The sequence below is a fragment of the Borostomias antarcticus genome, assembly GCF_949987555.1.
Source record: "Borostomias antarcticus genome assembly, chromosome: 7".
In the NCBI taxonomy this organism is placed as follows: domain Eukaryota; kingdom Metazoa; phylum Chordata; class Actinopteri; order Stomiiformes; family Stomiidae; genus Borostomias; species Borostomias antarcticus.
Window position 1 is genome coordinate 22,159,000 of NC_140240.1, and position 24,839 is coordinate 22,183,838.

Sequence of the window (24,839 nt, forward strand, 5' to 3'; positions counted from 1 at the left end):
TTAAACATGGCTGCTAGTAGTCCAAATCTAAATGCCACTGACCATCGCCTCACTGGAACATTCCCAGAGGGACCAGATATAGATATCAGACCAGATGTAAACACTCCAAATATTACAACTCCATTGGCTGATTTGAAAATACCAGGCTCTGAACATCCTCAAAGAATTATCAATGTCCCAAATGTGTCTTTGCCCAAAGCTGGTCTGGAAGTCCCTGGCCGGGACTCAAAAGGTCCAGAAGTCAATGTTCTAGACATAGGGCTAAATCCACTTGAGGGTTATATCCCAGTCCGGACTTTAGATATTAATGCCCCAAGGTTTGATATTGAGGGTATGAACAAAAAATGTGAAATGCCTAAATTCAAGATACCAGACTTGGGGCTCTCTGGGCCTAACATAAGTGAGCCAGACTGCAGTGCACCACGGTTTGACCACACCCCTGAACTAGATCTAAATGCACCAGACATTAACATGAAAACGCCCTCGGGTAAAGTAAGGGTCCAGTCTGTCAAGAAAGTGAAAAACCATACCTTAAATGTGGATGATCCCTCTAGTTACCTACCTGCAAAGTTGCCTAAAGTTAGGCTCTCTGGCAGAGTGCCAGAAGGTCAAGATCTAGACATTGATACAGGTTTCAAGACTTCCGATGTGGATTTTAGAGCTCCTAAGATGGATGCCTCTTTGCCAAATCCAGATCTCAAGGGTCTCAAAGGAGATCTAAAACTCCCAGACGCCGATATTGATGACTTAAAAACATCGGACCTCAACCTCTCAGCACCGAAGATTGATCTACCAGAATGTAGCTTGCCTTCTTCTGGGAAATTTAAGATACCCGACTTTGGGTTTCCTGGCACATTGCCAAAAACACAGGATTTGGACCTTGATGCCAATGTGAAAACAACAAACATAAGTCTCAAAGCCCCTAAAATAAAAGGTGATGTTGACATTCCAGACATGAGTTTACCTCAAGTTGACCCCAAAACCCCTAAGGTAGATATTAACACTCCAGAAGTTGATATGAACGCCCCCTCAGGGAAACTGAAAATGTCAAACTTTAAGATGCCAGTTAATCTTAAAGGTCCTGGCATAGATGTTGATGGCCGATCTGAAAAATGCAAGATGCCAAGCTTTAAAATGCCAGACTTTGGCCTCTCTGGGCCAAAAGCTACGGCGCCTGACATTGTGTTGAAAATGCCAGACTTGGACCTGTCAGGCCATGAGCTGAAAAAGGAATTGAGTCCCCCAGATTTGAGTATGCCTGACATTGATCTCAAAGGTCCCAACGCTCCAGATATCAAGATTGGTATGCCCTCAGGTAAATTCAACATTCCGACCTTAAATAATCCTGACACTAACATCCATGTTCCCAGTATAGAAGCTGATGTTCCCTCTGGTAAATTCAAAATGCCTAAAATCTTTGGCACATTGTCAAGGCGGCCAGATGTAGGTTTGACAGCAGCAGACTGGAGTCTCAAAGCTCGAAGTACAAAAGGTGGCATTGATGGACCTGACTTGGATTTACCAAACATGGATATCAAAACCCCTACATTAAATATGGGCATTGGTTCCCCCAAAGGGAAATTCAAAATGCCTAAACTGAGAATGCCCAATTTTGACCTTTCTGGTCTAAAAGGACCAAACTTCAACATGGATGGAGACCTAGACAGACAAAATGTTGGAGTTCCTAAACCAGTGCTCGACATTGATGCACCCTCACTTGACCTTAAAGGTCCCAAAACAGATCTGAAAATACCAGATGTTGGCAGTCCATCAAACTTTGATCTACCCTCAGGTAAAGTTAAAACACCAACATTGAATCTCAAAGAACCAAAAATGGATGTGAACACTCCCAGTTTGGATGTTGATGCACCCACAGGGAAATTCAAACTGCCCAAATTTAAGATGCCTACATTCAGTCTCTCAGGCCTAAAAGGACCAGATATTGACATTGATGGAGACTTAGAGGGTCCAGATGTAGATATTAATGCACCCCAAACCAACGTAAAAGGTCCCAAAATGGACCTGAAAATACCAGATGTCAATATGGGCAGCCCATCAAGCAAATTCAAGATGCCTGGTTTGAAGATGCCTGACTTTGGGCTCTCTGGACCAAACATAGAGCGACCTGACTTTGATTTGAATCTACCTGATCTTGACCTTTCTGCCCCAAAGCTTAAAGGCAGAATAAGCCCCCCAAATCTAAAACTGCCTAAGGCTGATCTCAAGGCCCCCAAATTAGATCTCAATGGTCCAGATATGAACATAAACATGCCCTCAGGTAAACTAAGAGTACCAACCTTGAAAAAGCCTAAAGCTGAGCTCGGTGCTCTAGATTTTAATGTTGATGCCCCCTCTGGTAAGCTGAAAATGCCTACTCTCGATGTCTCAGGAACACTGCCAAAAGGACCAAGTTTGGACATCAAGTCAGGGGTGAATAAAAAAGATTGGAGTCTCAAAGGTCCCAAGATAAAAGGTGGCCTTGATGCCCCCAACATGGATTTACCAAACATTGACATCAACCCCCCCAAATTTGATGTTAACATACCAAATGTTGATGTTGGTTCACCCAAAACAAAATTCAAAATGCCAAAATTCAAAATTCCTACATTTGGGATCTCAGGTCTAAAACAAACAGATATTGGGGGTGACTTAGAAGCTCCAGATATAGATATTAATACACCCCATGTCAATGTAAAAGGTCCCAAAATGGACCTGAAAATGACAGATGTCGATATGGGCAGCCCACCAAGCAAATTCAAGATGCCTGGTTTGAAGATGCCTGACTTTGGGCTCTCTGGACCAAACATAGAGCGACCTGACTTTGATTTGAATCTACCTGATCTTGACCTTTCTGCCCCAAAGCTTAAAGGCAGAATAAGCCCCCCAAATCTAAAACTGCCTAAGGCTAATCTCAAGGCCCCCAAATTAGATCTCAATGGTCCAGATATGAACATAAACATGCCCTCAGGTAAACTTAGAGTACCAACCTTGAAAAAGCCTAAAGCTGAGCTCGGTGCTCTAGATTTTAATGTTGATGCCCCCTCTGGTAAGCTGAAAATGCCTACTCTCGATGTCTCAGGAACACTGCCAAAAGGACCAAGTTTGGACATCAAGTCAGGGGTGAAGAAAACAGATTGGAGTCTCAAAGGTCCCAAGATAAAAGGTGTCCTTGATGCCCCCAACATGGATTTACCAAACATTGACATCAAACCCCCCAAATTTGATGTTAACATTCCAAATGTTGATGTTGGTTCACCCAAAACAAAATTCAAAATGCCAAAATTCAAAATGCCTACATTTGGGATCTCAGGTCTAAAGCAACCAGATATTGAGGGTGATTTAGAGGCTCCAGATCTAGATGTTAATACACCCAAAGTCAATGTCAAAGGTCCCAAAATGGACCTGGAAATGCCAGATGTCGATATGGGCAGCCCATCAAGCAAATTCAAGATGCCTGGTTTGAAGATGCCTGACTTTGGGCTCTCTGGACCAAACATAGAGCGACCTGACTTTGATTTGAATCCACCTGATCTTGACATTGCCGCCCCAAAGCTTAAAGGCAGAATAAGCCCCCCAGATTTCAAACTGCCTAAGGCTGATCTCAAGGCCCCCAAATTAGATCTCAATGGTCCAGATATGAACTTAAACATGCCCTCAGGTAAACTTAGAGTACCAACCTTGAAGAAGCCTAAAGCTGAGCTCGGTGCTCTAGATTTTAATGTTGATGCCCCCTCTGGTAAGCTGAAAATGCCTACTCTCGATGTCTCAGGAACACTGCCAAAAGGACCAAGTTTGGACATCAAGTCAGGGGTGAATAAAAAAGATTGGAGTCTCAAAGGTTCCAAGATAAAAGGTGGCCTTGATGCCCCCAACATGGATTTACCAAACATTGACATCAACCCCCCCAAATTTGATGTTGACACTCCAAATCTAGACATTGGTTCGCCCAAGACTAAATTAAAAATGCCCAAACTCAAAATGCCTACATTTGGGATCTCAGGTCCAAAAGGACCAGATGTAGATATAAATGGAGATCTTGAAGGACCTGACCTCAACATTCCCCATTCTGATATTAGCAGTCCATCAGGGAAGTTCAAAATGCCAAGTTTTAAAATTCCAGATTTTGGTCTCTCTGGGCCAAAGATTACAGGGCCTGACATGCATCTTTCAGCATCTGAGGTTAAAGGTGGAATATGTCTCCCAGATATGGACTTGCCAAATGTTCATCTCAAAGACCCCAAACTGGACCTCAAGGCCCCCAAGCCAGACATGAACAGCCCAGATATTGGCATTGATTTGCCATCAGGGAAATTCAAAACACCAACTCTAAAAATGCCTAAATTCAGCCTTCCCGGCCTGAATGAACAAGATGCTGAATGGAATGCTGGCATTGAGGGACTGGGAAATGAAATGCCCTCAGGCAACATTAACGGCCCCCAAACAGATTTTGATTTACCTGAGAAAAAGTTTAATCTCCCCTCCTTCAAAATGCCTCAGTTTGGAAGTCCAGATCTTAAAAGGACAGGATCAGATATTGACTTTGGTGCAGCCATGAGATCACCAGACATGATTATGTTTCCACCCAAAGCAACATTTGATGTCAAAGCACCCAACTTGAGAGGAACTGTTTCAGCGACAAAATTGAGTCCCTCAAATATCAATACAAGCTTACCGAAAGCTGCCATTGAAAGCCCTAAACTGCATCTCAAAGCTTCAGAACTTGACATTGATGCCCCTTCAAGTAAACACAGAATGCCCCATTGTAAACATAAATATGATATTTCAGGACCAAATATGAAAATACCTGTCCTTGACATAGATGCAGATGTAAAATGTACTCACACTGATAGGAAGTCGAGGAAGGTCAAGGGAAGGTCCAGTTATCCTATTGTGGATGCTGATTTGCCAAAAGCAGATCTCACAGGAATGGATCGAAGAGCTCCAGATCTCAACATTGATGATCTATCAGACAAAGTCCACATTCCCAAACACAAGAAGTCAAATTTGGATCAATCCCATGCAAAAATATTGGACATCAACAGTGATTTGAGCCCTAAAATATCGGTCCCAAAACTACCCCTTCCAAAGAATTATGAACAGGGAATGGTGGTTTCACAACCAGATGTGAACTTGAGCAGCAAAACTGACTTGCAGAGTCACACACAACACAGGAATGCCTCAGCTCGTGAAATTGATCAGACTAAAAGGGCAAAAAGTACAAAAAAGTCTGAATTTGGCATTTCAATGCCAAATTTGACATACGATTCCAACTTCAAAAGTCCAGAAGATCCTGAAGGATATTATGTAACAGTTTTCCCCAAACAACTCAAAACTGAGGTTAGTGGACAGACTAAAGTCACAGACAGAAAAGTGGCAAACCTCAAATCTCTCACACTCGGAAGGCTAGACTTCAGTGCATCAAATGTAGACCTTGAAGTTCCTGAAGAAAACGATTTAAAGGGGTCAACATTCTGGTTTTCAAAGCTTATTTAGTCATAGTATTCAGATAGCAGATTTGACAAATGAAGGGAGACGTTATCTTTACATAAAATAAAGTGAATTGGTTTTTCAGGTTTCAGTAACTTATAAACTTACTGTTTGTGAAATTGTTTGTTTTTACTTGAACTGTAATTTGAACTGTGCACTTGAAAGGGATAGTGGTTGTATTGGTGCAAATGTACATTAATGAAAATGTTCTAAACATTGAATAAAACATTTTAATGATAATGCATAAACTGCCTTTCTACCAATGTAGAACAACCTCTGTTACATGCAACAGGCATTATGCCAAGGCCACAGTGCATGTAGTCAGGAACAGCTAAGACTCACGAGTCAGTCTCTAAATGCTGCGCTCAGAGAAGACCTCGAGTCTGGCATGGAGATTAGGGGTGACCCGGCGGATGCTTACAATGTTGTCAATGGACAGAAGTGAGTGGGAGGAGCAGCTGGGTGAAGAGGAGCAGGATGGCACGCTTACAGATTCTATGCTAATTTACATGTGGCAGCATGTTCCCCCAAAGATCAAACACAATATGGAACAAACAACTCATTGTGTCATCGTTGGTGTTGGTTGGCTTAATTAATATTAGAATTTCATGTACTCCCACTGGCATCCAGAGTCAGGTGGCAGTGTGACTGGTCTTGGCATTAGCATGCTTGCACTTTTTTTTAAAATATATATACATATATATTTTATGTCTATTAATTTGCAATAAACATTGATATGAAGCCTTATCATATTTTCTGAAATATGTTTCACTTTCTATTACGAAAAGGTAAAAAACAAATGTCTTTCTGCAGGTATTTTAGAATCTTATTTGGTTAGAATTGGACTCTGTACATATTATATAAACGGTGTCAACTTAGGTTAAAATGTAATAGGTCTACTTTCTAGTACATAATGAGTTTCTATCTGTTGCTATACAAATTAACCATAAACAAGTGCGCCATTGAAAGAGTTGTTCCTCACCCATGGCATGTTGTCAGGATGTACAGTTAATGAATGTGTTATGGAGAGAGCTTTTCTAATAAAAGGAATTCTGATTCTAATGTGTATTTGAATGTATGAGAAGTCCAATGGCTGGATTTCAAAAGCTCAATGTCTCCATCTAGTGGGCAAACAAGTCCAGGCACCTGTATGGTTTGAAGTCTAATATAATACATTTTGAAATGCAGACATATCTAGCGCTACTAAACACCTCAAGCTCTGCTCTCTGTGGATAGAATGTACATGGTTTCCCGAGTAAACTTGTACTATACTACTTGAGACACCAAGCAGTTTTTTTAAATATAAAAATATAAATGTACTTGTCAATGGAAAAATGCATTGAAAAGGCGACCCTTTTGTGGTGGATTTTGGTACTACTGGGGGGACTGACTGACTGACCCACACACAAACTCTTTTAATTTATCTTTTTATAGAATTATTATTATTATTATTATTATTAATATTATTAATATTATTAATATTATTAATATTATTAATATTATTAGAATTCAAAAGTCAAAAACCCAAATTCAAAAGGCTTTATTTGTCGCTCCATAACAACTTCCCAGAGGTACCGCACAATTTAAATAACACACAGGCTTGCTTTCATGTCACAATACATATGATACTGAACTCACCTCGACACCAGCTGCTCCGGTTCTGGGCGCGGCTATCCTGGCTTTCGACGGCGAGTCCAAACTTTCCACGCAGCAGCAACATAATGGGTAAGTCGAAAATAAGGCCCTATTTCCAAAATTCCAAACTATCCCTTTAAGTTGTGCGGATGCACATCAGCTAGCGATGACAGCTCATGTTGCTCTCCGTGGTGCTGAACATTCACTTTCAATTCCCTGTCCTACCCCTCTACTGTCATAGTAGGCTATATTAAACCAGACGAAAGTTATAAAAAAATTAAATAAAAAGTCTAGTCTCCTATTTCGGTCTATGTAGTGGCATGTCTTCACTTGGCGTGACATTCCCGTGACATTCCCGTGACAGTCCCGTGACATTCCCACTAGCCTATTCACAGAATAGGTCAACTGAGAACCCAGCCTCCTGTGACCAACGGCAGTGTGCAAGGATGGCGCCCTGTGGCCTGCTATCCACCTGCGTCTTCGGGCGTGGCGCTATCCATGGTCCTGGGCCAGCTGTCAACTTAAAGCAAGGCCTATCCTATGAAATAGCCTTCGTGTGATCATCAGTAGCAGAGAGAGAAGAGAGGGAGAGAGAGAGAGAGAGCACAGAAGTGACATTTTGTGGGACTGTCAAACGATTAAATGGAAAGTTCCTCTTCCTTTACCTCATCTATCTCTTTATCTAGCCTATTGTTGGGCTATTTAAAAATGGAACTGAACTAACCCGCGAGCATCCAAATTCACTTTAATTTAGCCTACGACAGCATACATAGATTATATTATTCAAGTTTATTATTTTTTTCTGTAAGCCAACGCACCCAGTATAGTGTTTGTCTGGTTATCACTCCCTCCCTCCCTCTGTCACTCTGGACAATTTTGGTCTGCATTTCTCTGTTGGCACCACAAGAGGCAATAGTCCCAGCACACAAATCATGAAGGACACTAAAATCAACCATCAAAAATCAAGTAGAGTAGTGGTCAGAGCATTGGACTCGCACCCAGGAGACCAGGGTTCAAGACCCGGTGGGGATGACTTTATGGGACTATATCCCAAACCTCTAGCCTGATATGACCATCCCGAGCTCACTGCTTCGCTCCATAATATTGGTCTGGCCTTCGCCCCATAGAGAGCGATTATGTGGGAGGGGGTACTTGCCTTGACAGACAAATACCTTCATCCAATCAGCGTTCAGCAAACTTTTGCCAAATCCAGTCGGAAGAACAGCAAAAACGTATTTTCCACCGAGAAACACTGCTAGTGCATACTCTTGTTCTTGTTTAGGGGGCGGCTTTCCACTGTGGTATGGAACAGCAGTTAAAACGCAGTCCCTGATTGGCTCGGTATGGTCTGGATTTTGGCATAATTGCTCTGGAGGAGGCGAAGGCCAGACCGTTCTGCGTTAGTGAAACAGAATGTGAGCTCGCGAGAACAGGATGGTCGTACCAGGCTACCAAACCTCCACATTCATCCTTTCACTCCAACCTTTACCCCTTGCATTATAGGTCAGATCCTGTCCCAACCCCAACCGTTATTCTAACCCCAACCCACATTAGGGACTGGAAGAAGGATACAAAAACCAATCCGCCACTCTCCACTGCACAAGTAGAGTAGTGGTCAGAGCATTGGACGCCCACCTGGGAAACCAGGGTTCAAGACCCGATGGAGATGACTTTATGCAGTGGCGGCTGGTGACTCCCAAAAACTGAGGAGGGCAGGAGGAAGAGAGGCGCCGGGGGGCACTTTCCCTCAGTCAGTTATTATTTGAAATATCAGCTTTAAAGTGGATTTACAGTCAATTTTAGCATATGAAAAACTGAATAACACTTTCTTTAACTACATGCAGCATTTATTTATCATATTCATGATAAAATATTACAAAACAACAATAAAACATTGTAAGCAATAGTTGTTGTAATGGATTGTACTCTTCTCTAAAGAGAGAAAAGAATTGATATTGGTGAGGTGCTGGAGAGGTTAGGTGATATATAAAAAATGTTTATGATTAGGGGACACTGAGGGGTGCTGGCTCTCAAACAGTTTGAGACTAGACAATGGAATACGTTGCACAGCAAATGCAGTATCCAACAGTTCGCTCATGGCTAGCTAGCAATGGTACAGCTATGGGATTAGCTCATTTGGGTTGCTGTCAAAGCTGCCACTCTTATGTTGCTATAGGAGTATCAGAACAATATGAACATTCAGTTGAAAGTTTTCCATCCACCCATCCATCACTGGGTGAGGAATAAGCACCGCAAAGTGATCAATTCTCACGCAAGCAGGAGCCAGGCTGTGGATTTCTCCGATCCGGTGTTGCGACCCAGTCTCTAGAAATGTTTTGGAGAGTTGCCGACAGTTTGCGCCTCCAGCCAATCTGCGCGCCTGCCTATGCAGTAGCCTGACGTGCACCTCGTAGCTAACGTTACAGGCTATAGCCAGCCAGTGGAACTGTCGTGTTCAGACGGCTCTAGCTCAAAAAGTATTTATGTCAGCTTGGATATTTAGATGGCTAGAATCAAGACAAATAGATGAACAGTTTGATGTATAATATGTCCCATAATAAACCCTTTCGGATGTATTATATTACGGAGCTACGAACACACAAAAAGTCTCCAATGGCACGGAAGAGCAACACAGACATCAACGCCAACTCAATCGGCCTTCACTGTGGTAAATCTGGAATCTGGAATGTGATTGGACTAACAAAATGTCAATATCTGAATCCTGTTCAGACAGGGCCAGAGTACTGTCCTCTCTTGCAGTAATTTTTCAGCGTTTTGGCCAATCACAAATTAGCAAGAAAAAAAGGCATTACATTGAGAAAAGAACCCGCCCTAAGGGAGGCTAGCCTCCCTTCCATAGATATCTATGGGTCCTCCAGCTGCATGTTATATATGTCACTGTTGGAGCTTTAGAATTTCAATAATGGGTTTTTATCCATAGGGAAAACCTGCTTTATGAACAAAACTGAGATAATATTAATTATGAATAAATAAATTCATATATTTATATTTTAATCCCTCTCTTCTCTCCAAAAACTGAGGAGGACTGTCCTCCCCTGCCTCAATGGACGAGCCTGCACTGACTTTATGTTATCATCTGTGGAACTGTTTTAGCCACTGACCGCTACCATTAATGTTATAGAAGCTGCTGCTAGTTGTTGTGAGCTCATGAGCAAACTGGCTATCCTGCTCTTATTGTGCTGGATTAGCATTGGAAGCATTGGAACTGATGTGTCCAGGCGACAAGACCTATTCTAATTTATCAGACATTGCTTCATGTCATTTCAATTCACAGCTATTTCAGTGGCATGACTAGCTTCCGTCTTACCAGTCCCGAACAGAAACAAGCCAGCCACGCACATAGGCCAGGCTGGAGCTGGCCTGGTTTCTTAACTGATTGCCTGGACCTCAAACAAACCTCTCACCCCCATGGTCACACCACTAGATGGCGCACAAGTACATTACTTGTTTGTTTTCTTTACGTCATTAGTGTGCGACAGACACTACCACACACGACCAATACATCCATGCACACGACCTTTAGGATTTAGAAATTTTGGAAAACAGTAATGTTAATATAATAGGTAGAGCATTTTATTGTCCTACGTCGAAATGTTTCGTATGTCCGTATCAGTTTGTAACCGAGGCATTGCCTCCGTTATACAAAGGGTGAGTAGCGTGAACGCTAGAGCTAAAGTTTGATTGATTGATTGGCGAAACTAGCTACGTTTAATTAGTATTTCGAGTTTGGCCCTACGTCTACTTGCTTGAAGTGATTGCTTTGAAATACATAACGTTATAATGTTTTCTTCCAGTTTGCCTCATTCTCTGGAGAGAGCGCACTCCCGTCCAATTTGTGTATCCCGTCTAATCTCGTGGACCCTGCAAGAACTAGTAAGACATCCTCTTGGCGATTGAGCAACAACTCGAGTTTACCTTATCATTATACACGTACCACGAATTTGTCCTCGTAAAATGGGGTTACTTAACCCATCTGTCCCCTAAAATCTAGTACTTTATTTCAGAGCACAGACCACTAGACTTAAAATAAAGAGTGGAGAGACTATCCAGTTTAAAATTCAAATATGCATGGTCAGTATTCTTGGAAACGTTAAAGCACAGAATCCAGACGCACAGGAGATGCATATTCCCCCTCAGTAGCTCACTTTAAAAGAAGAAATGCTTCCAAGGGGTCTCCTAGGCTCACCTTCCTCTGATTTTCTTACAGGGAGGAAGCCACCTCCACCAGACTCTAGTCTGCCGGTATTGCGGAGGTGCGAGGCTGCTGTGCCCTCTCACCTGAGCCCTCTGCAGACGTGGGTGGAGACGCTGGAGAGCCGTGAAAGCGAACCCCTGGGACTGGCAGACCTTCACCCTGATGTGTTTGCTGTACCTGCCAGGTAAATCTGGCCCATTATAGCTGGCCCCAATCAGTATAATGACATACTAATAAGAGTTTGTGATAAATAATAATTGTATTCACAACAGGATTGACATACTTCATGAAGTTGAACTGTGGCAGAGAAGTTACAAGAGAATTGTAAGTTCATTTTTGTTGATGCAAAAGTTGCCATCAGCGTCACTGCATGTTAGCACATTCAATATGGGTTGGAATTCACTGATATCTAGAAGGTAACTCACAACACAGGCATGTATAAAGTGCTCTTCCAGAAACTAGCCCCACCCCACTACCTTTTAACTGGACTAACTCCAGACACAGTCCCAGGGTTGGTTACATTAGATGCCCCCCCCTGAAACCTCTGCTCAATGGGGAATGGCGGTAAGCGTTAGACCACCGGATGCTCCTTGTCAAACCGTTACCTTTCAGATCTACCATACTTTTGTACCAATCGGACGTCACTGCACAAAAAGACTATGCAGTGCATTGTACAATATTGTAACTCTAAAGGAAACAAATCATCGTCTTTCAGAGCCATGCGAATACGAAAGTTAGATCCGAGGTGCGGGGTGGAGGCAGGAAACCCTGGAACCAGAAGGGGAGCGGGAGAGCTCGACACGGAAGCATCCGGTCACCCATATGGAGGGGAGGTGAGTCTGAAACTATCTAGACTTGCAGCTGAATAGGAAGACAGTCCGTGAGCAAGACACTGAACTCTAAATTGCTCCCAATGGCTGCCATTGCTGTGTTTGTGAATGAGGCCATTGTAAAGTGCTTTGTCTGTGAAGGTAGGAAGGCGCTATATATAAGCGCAGTCCATAGTTATACCTTGCCCTGTCAAAATAAAGGTTAAGTACATACTAGACATACAGTATAGATTTAGATAGTTATTCTTGCACTTTGCCTTCAGCACTAGATTAGTCACTTGTTTTAGAAAGGAGATGCACTTGTGAGTTCATTGGCTTTTCCTATGTTAAATGCAATTATTGTTAGTCGCTTTGGATAAAAGCATCTGCTAAATTACTGTAATGTAAATTATCAATCGACACTGATCAAAATCAGCCAATGTATGAATCAGAAGAAAGTCAAACTGGAGCATTGATTGTATTATGGAGCCAAGGTTCAGGAGGGCATATTCATACAACACAGTTGTTTAATTTCAGGTGGAGTCTCTCATGGTCCCAGAGGACCAACTAGTTACTACTACATGCTGCCCATGAAAGTACGTGTCCAAGGACTGAAGGTGGCCCTCAGCTCCAAACTAGCCCAGGTAATGACAAGCTGCTTTTATAACATTAATGTGTATGAAACTAATGTATTATTCAGGTTGATTGAGTAAATGCTGGTTGATCTACATGTTTCAGGATTACCTCCGTGTGATCGACTCTCTGAGCATCCCTACACCAGACCCACAATACCTTGTAGACCTCATCAGATACAGACACTGGGGGGAGTCTGTTCTGATAGTAGACACGTAAGTACTGTCAGCAGTATCCCAGTGGACAGATCAATATTTCTCTGGCCTCCCAACAAGTCTAAAATCTGACTTGTGCTTCACAGGAATGAACAGCTTCCCGACAACATACTTCAAGCTACAGCGGGATTGAAGACTGTTAATGTCATTCCAGCCATAGGTAACGATTTTCAGACCACTTCTCAGAGTAGTGGGTTGATATCAGGGGTCTGTGATAAATAACCAAGTCCCTTAGTAGTATAATTTTGACTTGTCACTTTTTGCTCCCAGGCCTGAACGTCCACAGCATGTTGAAACACGAGGTCCTCGTCCTCACGCTGGAAGCTGTGAAGTTCCTGGAGAACAAGCTGCTTTGGCACGACCACAGATTCACTCCCCTGTACTCTTTCAAGCTCCCCTACACTGACCTGCCATGAGGACATGTCATGTAATTAACTATTCAAAGTTGGTCTTAAATAATGCTAAATAAAAACTTTATTTGTACATATAATTGTCATTAATAAGAAAAGTCAACGTGATTACGAGGAGCCTTTAAGGCACTTAAATTAAAACAAGGTACACACAAAGTAAACAAGGTACACACTTACAAAGTACACTAACAAATCCTAGAGTTGATAGTTGATTGTGGCTGGCAGGAGTCCGTTGGCTAAGTCATGCCGCACCTCCCACCGTAAGGCTGAGCGTTTCTTCTCTGTTGGCACCACGTACGTGTTTGGCACATACACTCTCCGAGGTCTTGGCTGAAGAAGGAGAAATGGTCTCAATATACAGATATCCTTTCACTCATCATGGCTGATGGTGACAACCATTTATGTTCTGTTATGAGGCAATCATACTTACTTGTGGTGGTTGGTATGCAAGTTGTTCCTGACAATGAAAGGCACATTTTAAAATCACACACAATACAGCCAGTCAATGTGCACGATGTAATAGTGCATCATGAATAGTCTGCATCAATCTGTATAACTAGTGTCTATACTTTGAGTAACAAAGAACAGATAATGGAATGTACACATCTATTGTGTTAACACTGAGGTATAAATGAAGTCATACACAGTTTATTAAACGTTATATAAAGTTTATATTCATACCCTGATTACTGAGGTATAAATTAACTCGTATATTCATACCCTGATTTCCCAGTGCAGCGACCTCCTGTCCTTCTCTCCTGGAGGCTTGAACATGTCCCAGTCCTGTTTGTACTGGAAATACCTGCAGACGACAGGACACAAGGAGGTCTATATCAGTCTGCAGGACACAAGGGGGTCTATATCAGTCTGCAGGACACAAGGGGGTCTATATCAGTCTGCAGGACACAAGGGGTCTATATCAGTCTGCAGGACACAAGGGGTCTATATCAGTGCAGGACACAAGGGGTCTAAATCAGTGCAGGACACGGGAGTCTATATCAGTCTGCAGGATAAGGGGTCTATATAGGTCTGCGTCTCAAGAGAAGTTGATTTATATGACATCAGGTGTGAATTTCCCAGCGTGTCTTACTTGGCCACTGGGTCGGTCTTCTTCAGGTTTCTGGTGTGTGGATGATCCAACAGGGGGCGGATAACTGATGGCGGCGATAAATAAATAAACAAGTTAAACTGGGAACGGTTTTCACAGGGGAAAATGATCACGTGAAGTCAAGTGACCACTTACACGACTTGGGCCTGGTTCTGACGTCATTCTCACTCCGAGATCTAACCTGTCAATCACAACACGGACAACGTTCACCACAGTGAGATCTAACCTGTCAATCACAACACAGGGATACAGGGACTAGGTTCACCAGTTATGCAGGCAGCTACAGCACACTGGGCCGTCTGATTCTTACTGGTCTGATCAAATCAGAAGGACAACTGTCATCCTGATTAAAGGAGCACAATCACACTTGTTTAAGTTAATATTATTTGGATTAAATTAATTAAATTCTTTGGGGAGGCCATTTTCAAATTGTTTTTTTTCATTTTACTTTTACAAAATGATAAAGAAGAGTGCTGATAACAGTTAACATTAACACAACTCTTTTTCTAACAATTTTCTAACAGTCATTCTAACGTAACACAGTTTGATTCAGAACACCCACCATGCCTTCGATGTAGGCGTCGAAGGCACTTGTGAGGCCGTCGGCCTCGGAGCTGTGTCCATCGTTCATGCTGCGAATGTCCTCACTCTCCAGCTCAGAGTCTGGGTCACGGAGCTGATCACCAGGACTGTGGCGAGCTGACACGGACACGTTTGGCCCACCCAGTCGATCTTCCAGCCCACTCAAAGCACCTGGGGGGGTCAGGATTAATAAAGTAGGGTTTAGTTACTTAGTTACTCCTTCATTGTTCCCATGCACAGCTTCTCAACACTTGCAAAAACTCTGTCTACCCAGGATTTTACCAAACTTCCCCTCCCATCTTATCTTTCAAATACAGGGGCATCAGACACACAAGGACATTGGTTTACCCTTCTTCAGAATCAGAATCTGCTTGTTCTTGTGCCTTATGTTCTCCTCCCATTCTCTAAAAGTCTTTATGGACTTGGAATCAATGTACTTTATTATATCTGTATGACTTTTAGACTCTTCCATGTCTTCCTGTTCCAACTCATCCTCAACTCCTTTTTCATTTTTAGGAAGCGCAACACGTCCCTCTGCCAACGCCGACAGAGAGCTGCCTTCTTCAGTGTGCTCATCATCTAAAGCGAGGTTATAGTCCGCGGTCTCTGTCAGCTGAGCGTTATCTTCCCCTGATCTCACGTCTGCATGGTCTTCGCCGTCCGACTCTTCACCGTCCGACGCATCACGCTGGCGGTCGTCCTTACAGTACGCCGGATCGGTATCTCGACTGTCCTCCTGGTCAGTGGGCGTGCAGGCGTCCTCCTGGTCAGTGGGCGTGCGGGCGTCCTCCTGGTCAGTGGGCGTGCGGGCGTCCTCCTGGTCAGTGGACGTGCGGGCGTCCTCCTGGTCAGTGGACGTGCGGGCGTCCTCCTGGTCAGTGGGCGTGCGGGCGTCCCCCGGTTCAGTGGTCGTGTGGGCGTCCACGTGACTCGCCGAATCCACGGGTTCCTTTCCGTCCCCGTCGGAGCCAGCGACCGAACGGTCGTCCTCTTCTTCGCCGTACCTCAGCTCGGAAAGGCCCTCCTGGCTTTCCCTGTCAAACTCTGCGATGGTGCCGTCGTCTCTGAAGTCGCCGTCCTCCAGGCCGTCCTTGCTAGCGGAGTCTGGCTGATAGGTGCCGTAGCCGGAAGTCAGCATGCTCAACGCTGGGCTCCCGACGCCGGCGCTGTACGACCCTCCCTCTTCATCGCGGCTTTCTTTATCGCTCTGCCTGCTCCCCTCTCTCCTGCTCTCCCGTTCCACCTCCTCGGAACAACACTCGACAGGTTCCTCATGAGTTTGCTCAAAGGGTTCCGCCGTGTCTTCATCGCGACGCGCTCGCTCTATCTCCTCCTCCTCCCCGTCGGTCCAGAAAGAGTTGCTGACCGAGCCGTCCTCGTCCTCGCTCTCCTGGTCCCAGCGGCTGTCGTACATTTTGTACATGGTGGTAGAGAGGTGGGGAGGTGGTGCTGCTTACCGCTGTGAATGTGTGACCTGCTGAGGCAGATGGCTGGGTAAGGTGGCTAAGAGGATTAGCCTCCTGCCTCCAACGTGCTCCACACTGCCACTAAGGTGGTGCTAAGCACTGGTCACCTGGGTCATTGCAACTCTATAATGCTGTATGACAGCTACTACAACTACTAATACTTATTACAGTGAGTAAGTGTCTCTCTTGAGCAAATAGGTGTTTGCAGCACTGTTATCTGTCAGACAGACAATTCCAAAATTGCATTTAGCTTCACAAGCCCTCCGCACATTGATAGTATATGATCAAGATAAGTGTTATTAGAGTACCTGAATCTTCACTGTGTGTCGATTCGTCACAGACGTGGACTTGTCCTTTCAGTTTCCTTTGAAGAGAAACCGAAAGACATCGACGTCACAAACCAGCAACCATTGCAGTTATTTCAAGGCAGCCATTTTTTTTTGCAGCTATTCTGTTATTGAGGGAAAGGGAGAAAAAGCCTTGGAGAGGTGCCAGTAACGGGTGAAATATATTAGAAAAAGAAATGAAACCGCACACTCAAGCGCTCGATGCCGGGTGATTGAATCAGATGGTTTGCCCTATTCTGTTCTTACCTGAGGACTTTCCTCTTGATGAACGGTCTCCCGTGTGCCTCTGCGTCTCTGTCTGGGCTGGAGGTCTGGCTGACGGCGAAGGAGGAGTGCTGGAAGTCTGTCTCCGTCTCCAGCCCGTTAGGGGCCGTCGACGGCCGCTGGCACTTCGGGGCTACGGAATGCTGGGCGTAGGAGTCGTAACAGGCCGGCCTCTGGCCAAAGTTAGCGTTGTCTCTGCTGTGGTTGGAGGCGAGCACCTGGACAAGAAAAATGCAAACCATGCCAATGCAATGACTTGAATCAAAAAAATGCAAAAGAAAATGCATGCAAGAACAAAGTATGCTTCCGATCGTGTTTTATTGGTCATGTTATATCCATTGATTTGTATTGATTAATCTGCGTCCCATATTTGTTTTGATGCATTTTGTTTCGTGCAGTTGGCTATTGACGTATTGGTTTGTAGGCTAATACAAAACTCAAAGCATGGCAATTGCTGTAAGCCAACGTTTAACCTGGGACAGGTTGTCAAGCAGACCCAACGTTTGTAATGTAAAGCAGCTAGAGGTAATGTTTTCAGTGGCGTGTGTACGTCCGTACGTATGTCCATACATTTGTCAGCAGGATTGCTGATAGATCCATCATCTAACATTTGAAACACATTTTCAGGTGACCAAATGCTCTGTATCGCACGCTTGGCTGTTGACAGTAACCGATTAAATGAATACCATCTCGGGGGAAGAGGGGGCAATATATGTATCATGGCTCTGTAATTTTCACTCCTGTACTTCACACACACAAGGATTTAGATCTCCTTATCAAGATTCAAGATCCGTTTTATTTGCCATGTATATGGTTCACACATACTAGGAATTTGACTAGGGTTAAGGCATACTCTGTTGTATCATGTTTAATAAGCCACATCTTTAATGGATAATCACCACTGTCTCCTGTAAGTACAGCCAAGTTGCACGCTCCCACGCATTATAGTGACTAGGGCTGGGTTTAAAAAATCGATTCATTGATTCTGAATCGATTCTGAATCAAATGAATCAGAATCGATTCATGAATCCCAAAATCGATCTTTTATTTAATGAATGAATGAATAAATTAAGGAATGAATAGTTCTAATTGAATTAATTCATTCAATGATTCGTTCATTCATTCATTTTTGGAAATCAGTATCGATACCCAGCCCTAGTATTGATGTGTTGCATAACTTGGCAATCATGTAATTAAGGTTACAGCTAAAAAAACAAACAGGTTTTAGTAACACTAACCGAATCGATATTGAATCGAATCATGATAATCGATTCTGAACCTTGTGAATCGGAATCGAATCGATTCTTGAAATTCGACTCGATACCCAGCCCTAATAGTGGCATATACTCTGTGAACCACAAGGGTTCTCACTCCAAACGTTCAGGTGGTTTGAGATGTGAGAGGCTAAATCACTCATGTCTATGCGAATTACCCTGGCTCAGCACGTGATTGGTTAAGATTAGAGAATCTCCTCTTCCTATACTGTCCTCCAGAGTGAAGGTCTAGGTGGTGTATAGGAGACAATAGCTATGCATTCAAGATGGTGGTTTATTGCCATTGCCAAGAAAGGCTGCGCTTGGCCTCCCGACACTCCCATGAACAGCTTCACCTACTTTTAGAAAAACTTGGCGTGATCCTGGCAGATGCACCTTTAGGTGGCACACAAAAAATCCAAAATGCCTGTAGCCTTAACGTTTTCCGATATTGCGGGTGATTTGACGTGTCCGTTTTCAGGGCCAGTCTGTTAGATGACTCAAATGTACTCTCATGCCAAAAACACAAAGGCCAGGAAATAATTGTTTTGCCTTTCCTCAGTGTGGTACTCAGGGGATAGGTTATGACCTCCACCCCAGCGACAGGGAGACGTAACGTTTTCGGTGGCGTGTAGGTCCGTACATCTGTCAGCAAGGATTACGCAAAAAACAACTGCACCGATTTTCATGAAACTCAGTGGAGGGGTGAAGCACGGGCCGAAAAACAACCCATTACATTTTGGAGCGGATCCGAATCACGGTTCACAAACCTACCGAACACGGCTGGGCCAGCCATTCCCCTCCATTCATTTTTTTTGTCTCCTAGGATTACGTAAGAAATACCACCGCTTTTCATGAAAACCTGGTGGAGGGGTGTAGCATGGGCCAATTTATAACCCATTCAATTGTGACGCGCACAGAGCTACAAAACACATACAGGGGCGGAGGTTTGCGCTCTCTGAACGCCATTTCTAGTCTAAACTTATGGCCCAATTTAAGAGATGAATTCATACCAGTCTTCCATGTTCTGATGCAGCAGCCTGAGAGGAGGCCCAGCTGCTGTAGGCTGCAGTGTTCTCTTGCTGGACTGTGTTGGAAGAAAAAAGACAATTTGATTTAATTTGGAAGATAAGGACAGCTGAGTACTCCCCCATCATGAAACCAGGCCAGGTCCAGCCTGGCTTATGTGCGTGGCTGGCTTGTTTCTGTTCAGGACTGGTAGGACGGAAGCTAGTTATGCCACTGAAATAGCTGTGAATTGAAATGACATGAAATAATGTCTGATAAATTATGATAGGTCTTGTCGCCTGGACATAGCAGTTCCTATGCTTCCAATGCTAATCCATCACAATAAGAGCGGAATAGCCAGTTAGCTCATGAGCTCACAACAACTAGCAGCAGCTTCCATAACATTAATGGTAGCGGTCAGTGGCTAAAGCAGTTACACTGATGATTCCTGTAACGTTAGCTATTTTGCTGCAATTGGTTCAACTTCTGTTTCTGTACAAAGGTAAGGTATAAACCCAGATAACCAGGGGTGGAGAGCTGGTTGGGGAGAGTACAGTGACCTCCGAGCAATCTCCATGCACCCACCGGTTTAGACCATGTGTCTCTAGCCCACTCAAGGGCTAAGTTTCGGGGTCCATAGCATGGATAGTGGCGTGGTGGTGAGACTCCACCCCCTTTGGTCAGAGCTGGTCGGGCACAGTACAGTGACCTCCGGGCAATCTCCATGTACCCACGGGTGAAGACCGTGGGTCTCTAGCCCACTCAGGGGCTGAGTTGTGGTGTTTGTGGCGTGGATAGTGGTGTGGTAGCGAGACTCCGCCCCCCTCGTGTCTGAGTTGGTCGGGTATGCGTCACTGACCTCTGGGCAATCACTGCACCTACCAGTAATGACTGTGTGTCTCTAGCTCACTCAAGGGCTGAGTTGTGGGGTCCGTAGCTTGGACAGTGGCGTGGTGGTGAGACTACGCCCCCTGAGGTCAGAGCAGGTCGGGATCAGTGCAGTGACCTCCCGGCAATCTCCATGCAACCTATCATTGAAGACCGTGTGCCTCTAGCCCACTCAAGGACTGAGTTGTGGATTCCGTGGCATGAATAGTGGCGTGGTGGCGAGGCTCCACCCCCTTGGGTTATAGCCAGTTGGAGATAGTGTATCCCTCTCCAGGCTACCCACCGGAGAAGACCGTGTGTCTCTAGCATACTTGGGCTGAGTTCTGTGGTCCATGGCGTGGATAGTGGTGTGGTGGCAAGACTCCGCCCCCTCGGACCTGAGTTGGTCGGCGACACTGCATTGACCTCCCGACAATCTCTATGCATCCCGCAGTGAAGACCGTGTGTCTCTAGCTCATTCAGGGGCTTAGTTGTAGGGTCTGTGGTGTGGATAGTGGTGTGGTGATGAGACTCCGCCCCCCTCATGTCTGAGTTGGTCGGGTACACGTCACTGACCTCCGGGCAATCACTGCACCCACCAGTGAAGATCATGTGTCTATAGCTCACTCAGGGGCTTAGTTGTGGGGTCTTTGGCGTGGATATTGGCGTGGTGATGAGACTCTGCCCCCTCGAGCCCACAGGGGAGGTTTCTCCTGTCCCCTCGAGGACAGTGTACTGCTCTCCGGGCCACCCACATGCACCCAACTGTGAAAACTGTTTCTTTAGCCAACTCAGGGGCTGACATGTGGGGACCGTGGCGTGGATAGACTCCGCCCCCTCAGGTCAGAGGTTGTGGGGGGCAGTCAAGTGATTGCCAGGCCATCCCCATGCACCCTCATTGGAGACCATGTGTCTATAGCCCACTCCGAGCAGTAGCTGTGGAGGTGTTGTATGGAGGTTGAGGTGAGAAGCAGTAGCAGTGAGAAGCAGTAGGTGTTTGTTATAAGTACTGCTAGAACTACACGCAAGAAGGAACACAGTCTGGAACACAGTCTATCTAAGCCTATTGCTGCCCTCCCGTGGCCAAAAACGGTAAATGCAGTCTATCTGCCTCTTGTGGTAGCAACATAGAATTGCAGGTTCTGGGACCACTGCCTCTTGTGGTAGCAACATAGAACTGCAGGTCAATAACGGGACGGAGGAAGCCAGGGAGGGAGGGAGGGAGGGAGTGACAACCGGACATTTGCTATCATTGGTGCGCTGGCTTACAGCCATGCACAAAAAAGACGAACCATATCTGCAGGCAGCAATGTGGAGCCCTGCGGACATGATGCCCAAGCTGGGTAGATACCAGGTGAAGAAGAACAAGGCTGCGTTCGGAATCGCTCCCTATTCACTATAGTGCACTATATAGGGCGTCAGCCATTTTGTTTGTAGTGTCTGAATTCTCCACGGAATTTTCGTTCCCTATATAGTCCACTATTTATTACCCACAATTCACCTTGATTTCCAGGGAACAGTGCATGTACCCTACATTTTCTCCGTTCCCTAGGTAGTTCACTACATGGTGAACCCTATATAGGGAATAGGGAGTGAGGGAATGAGGGAGCGATTCAAAACACAGCTCAAGAGTCCAAGCGGCAGAGACAGGATATAGGAGCTGGCCGCGCAGGCACTGCGTAGGACCCGTAATAATGCCAACGACAGACCCTTTTCCCAGCAGCCATTTTGACATGTCATTGCAGGTAAATACAGGTGTAATTAATAACATTAATTATGGCCCTGTTCCATTTAGGATTTAGGTGGGCTCGGGCCCTGATATTGATCATGCTGGCTCACTGGAATGGCTGTGACACACTAAATAGACCGGGACTTTAATTAATTTAATCAATTACACCTGTGTTTACCTTCCTATGACATGTCAAAATGGCTGTTGACATGTCAATTACACTAGGGTTCCTACTCTGTAGTAGGGCTGCACGATTATGACAAAAGATAATAATTGCGATTATTTGCTTCAAAATGGTAATTGCGATTAATAATTGTGATTAATATGTAATATATAATATTAATATATAATAACCAAAATGCTCCCAAATCATGGACGTTGATCCCTTTCTTGTTACTAACTCACTGACCTCGTTTTCGCTCATTTTTTCTCTACTCACGGCTGCAGGTACTCTTGTGACACTTGTCTTGAGCTACTGCTATCTGTCTTCTCAGTGAAATTGCTACGCACAGCACACTCAGCGGGAACACATGCGATTGGTCAGACAGCATAAGCGCCTGTGATTCGTCCGTGTAGTCCTAGAACACTCAATTCAAAGAGAAATTATTAATCACATTAATTGCAGTCTTTTGCGATTAGTTAATTGCGGAGGTCATAATCGCGATTTCGATTAATTCACAATTAATTGTGCAACCCTACTCTGTAGGAACCCTAATAACTAACAAATACAATAACACCAATGAAAACAATAGGTTCTTACTTCGTAGGACCCCTAGAAACGCTTACCTTTAACTTTGGTGTAAGCAGGAGGACCTTTGTAGGCGGTGTTTTGAGATCTGGGAGAGTTCGATTCACTGGAGTAAGTCTGGCTCTTTGATTTTTCATGACGAATAAGTTCGTCTAAGTCTAGATAGAAGCAATAGTAACCAAAATATACATCATTATCAATATTAACAAATACTGTGTAGTAGGCCTAGCTAGACTGAAGCAATAATTCAGGAGAGAGTGTGGTATATTGCCAGTATACCACAGGTCGTGCTGCTGTCATACACAACCCATGGTCATGTACCACAACCCTCGAGAGAGTTACTGCTTTTATACAACAGTTACATCACCGGGAAACAATATGGGATAAACACAGACTTTTAGTGTATTTTATATAGATTTTAGTGAACTCCACAAAGAAAAGCAATTCACGTTGCTATAGAGTTTCATGTGGTGATCATATTCCCTGGGGGAACAATGACATCCAATAGCAAGTTTCCCACCCTGCTATTCCACAGCAACAAACGCCGAGCCCTAGAAACCAAAACTAATGTAGGACTTGCCTGTGATAGCAACCAGACAGCCATGAATGATGCTGTTCTGCTTGTTTACTGTGCAACATATCAACTCACCAGTTGTCAAAACGAAATGCCAACACTAGCCAAATCGCGTTCTCAGATAAACTTAAGCATTAGCTTGTTTGATACGTTATTTAACTGTATGTCGCAATATGAATATATGATCATTTTTGTGTCTTTGTGCCAGTGGGGGTCTATATGTGTTTTAAACGTAAAGCAAACCAAATCACAGCTAAGTTTCACATGCTATAACGTTATTTATTCAGCTAACATGTGGCGGAGTAATACTATAGAACTGTAAAGAGCAGTTTAGATGAAGATTAATATCGTGAATATACAAAGGCTCTTGACCAATCAGATTGTGAGGTCGGAACTACCTGTAGTAGCTATGTTACCTGGCTGGCTAGTAACCTTAGTCTGGTGCTAATGCACAGCTAGCTAGTTCAGAGTTGTGTCAGAAACACACACACACACACCTCGTTTGAATTCGCGCAGCCTGTGTTTTGGTATGTTGATATATCCCAGTGCCTCCAACTGTTGCTGGATTTCATCCTCTGAGAAATCCAGGTTTTCCATTTCTAGAAGGTAAATGTCATGTGACATAGATCAGTTAATGTTAGCTACTAACGTCAACTATATCGCTAATTAAGATAGACATAAATACAGCACAATCCAAAGCTGTTATGCTATAGACAATGCTAACGTTAGTTTAGCAGCAGCACTGATTTATTCAGCTAGCTTCAACAATCATGAGTTTGACCTCTCTACGATAATATCTAGCCTAACGTTAGCTCGTCGTGAACATGTCACTGCGTAACAGAGTTTAGCCAGTAGCTATAAGAGTTTAGTGCTAGCCAGTGTTGGTGTAGCTAGTGCTAGCTAGCTAGCTAGACGTGACTAGTTATTCTAGTAGCTGCTAGACTAGCCATAAAGTTACTCTAAAGGTACTGAGCCTAGCTCTCCCATCAAAGCAGTCCCTCTCTCGCAACTTCAAGATAAAGATGGTCTGTTTACCTGTGTAAGTTACACGGAGTTTCCCTCGGCGATGTGTTAAAGCTGTGAGTTGATAAACAGAAGTGTTGTTTTGTTTCAGCAGAGCAGCCGTTACCAAACTTTGAAAACGACGCTTCACGACGTTCTTCGTGGGCGTGGTGTTCTGGGCTGTTTTGGAAACAGCGCCACCTAGCATACTGGAGGACCGCGCAACCTTAGAATAGATACCTCCATGTCTTCAAAACTATACCATTATTTGCGCACAAGAAAACAATATTCTCTGGTGCAATGGACTCGGTTACTAGCCTACACATCCCAATTGAGTTATTCGAGAGTACCCCACTATTATAGACGATTCGATCATATAAAAATAAACCATCTCCACATAAAGTGGATGGATCTTGTTCAAACATTTTGCTCGTTCTTAATCCGAGTTTTATTTCGATATTGTTTTATATACATTTAAAGGTGTCT

The 24,839-nt window shown here is 44.2% G+C and overlaps 2 protein-coding genes across 2 annotated transcripts; one reads left to right on the top strand and one right to left on the bottom strand.

Annotated features, from left to right (window-relative positions):
- Positions 1 to 10,646: 10,646 nt before the first annotated feature.
- mrpl4 (mitochondrial ribosomal protein L4) lies at positions 10,647 to 13,421 on the top strand. The gene is made up of 9 exons (XM_084440598.1): positions 10,647 to 10,791; positions 10,938 to 11,016; positions 11,351 to 11,522; positions 11,611 to 11,662; positions 12,054 to 12,171; positions 12,685 to 12,791; positions 12,886 to 12,995; positions 13,082 to 13,155; positions 13,266 to 13,421. The coding sequence occupies exons 1-9, from the start codon at positions 10,735 to 10,737 to the stop codon at positions 13,409 to 13,411; spliced, it is 915 nt and encodes a 304-aa protein (XP_084296724.1). The 5' UTR covers positions 10,647 to 10,734; the 3' UTR covers positions 13,412 to 13,421.
- Positions 13,422 to 13,583: 162 nt separating this feature from the next.
- Positions 13,584 to 24,486, bottom strand: hyls1 (HYLS1 centriolar and ciliogenesis associated). Its single transcript, XM_084440531.1, has 12 exons — positions 24,387 to 24,486; positions 23,849 to 23,950; positions 22,816 to 22,935; positions 19,439 to 19,512; positions 17,155 to 17,390; positions 16,870 to 16,925; positions 15,076 to 15,266; positions 14,649 to 14,694; positions 14,496 to 14,559; positions 14,126 to 14,207; positions 13,836 to 13,862; positions 13,584 to 13,735 (listed from the first exon to the last, which is right to left on the bottom strand). The coding sequence occupies exons 2-12, from the start codon at positions 23,946 to 23,948 to the stop codon at positions 13,601 to 13,603; spliced, it is 1,131 nt and encodes a 376-aa protein (XP_084296657.1). The 5' UTR covers positions 23,949 to 23,950; positions 24,387 to 24,486; the 3' UTR covers positions 13,584 to 13,600.
- Between the last annotated feature and the right edge of the window lie 353 nt (positions 24,487 to 24,839).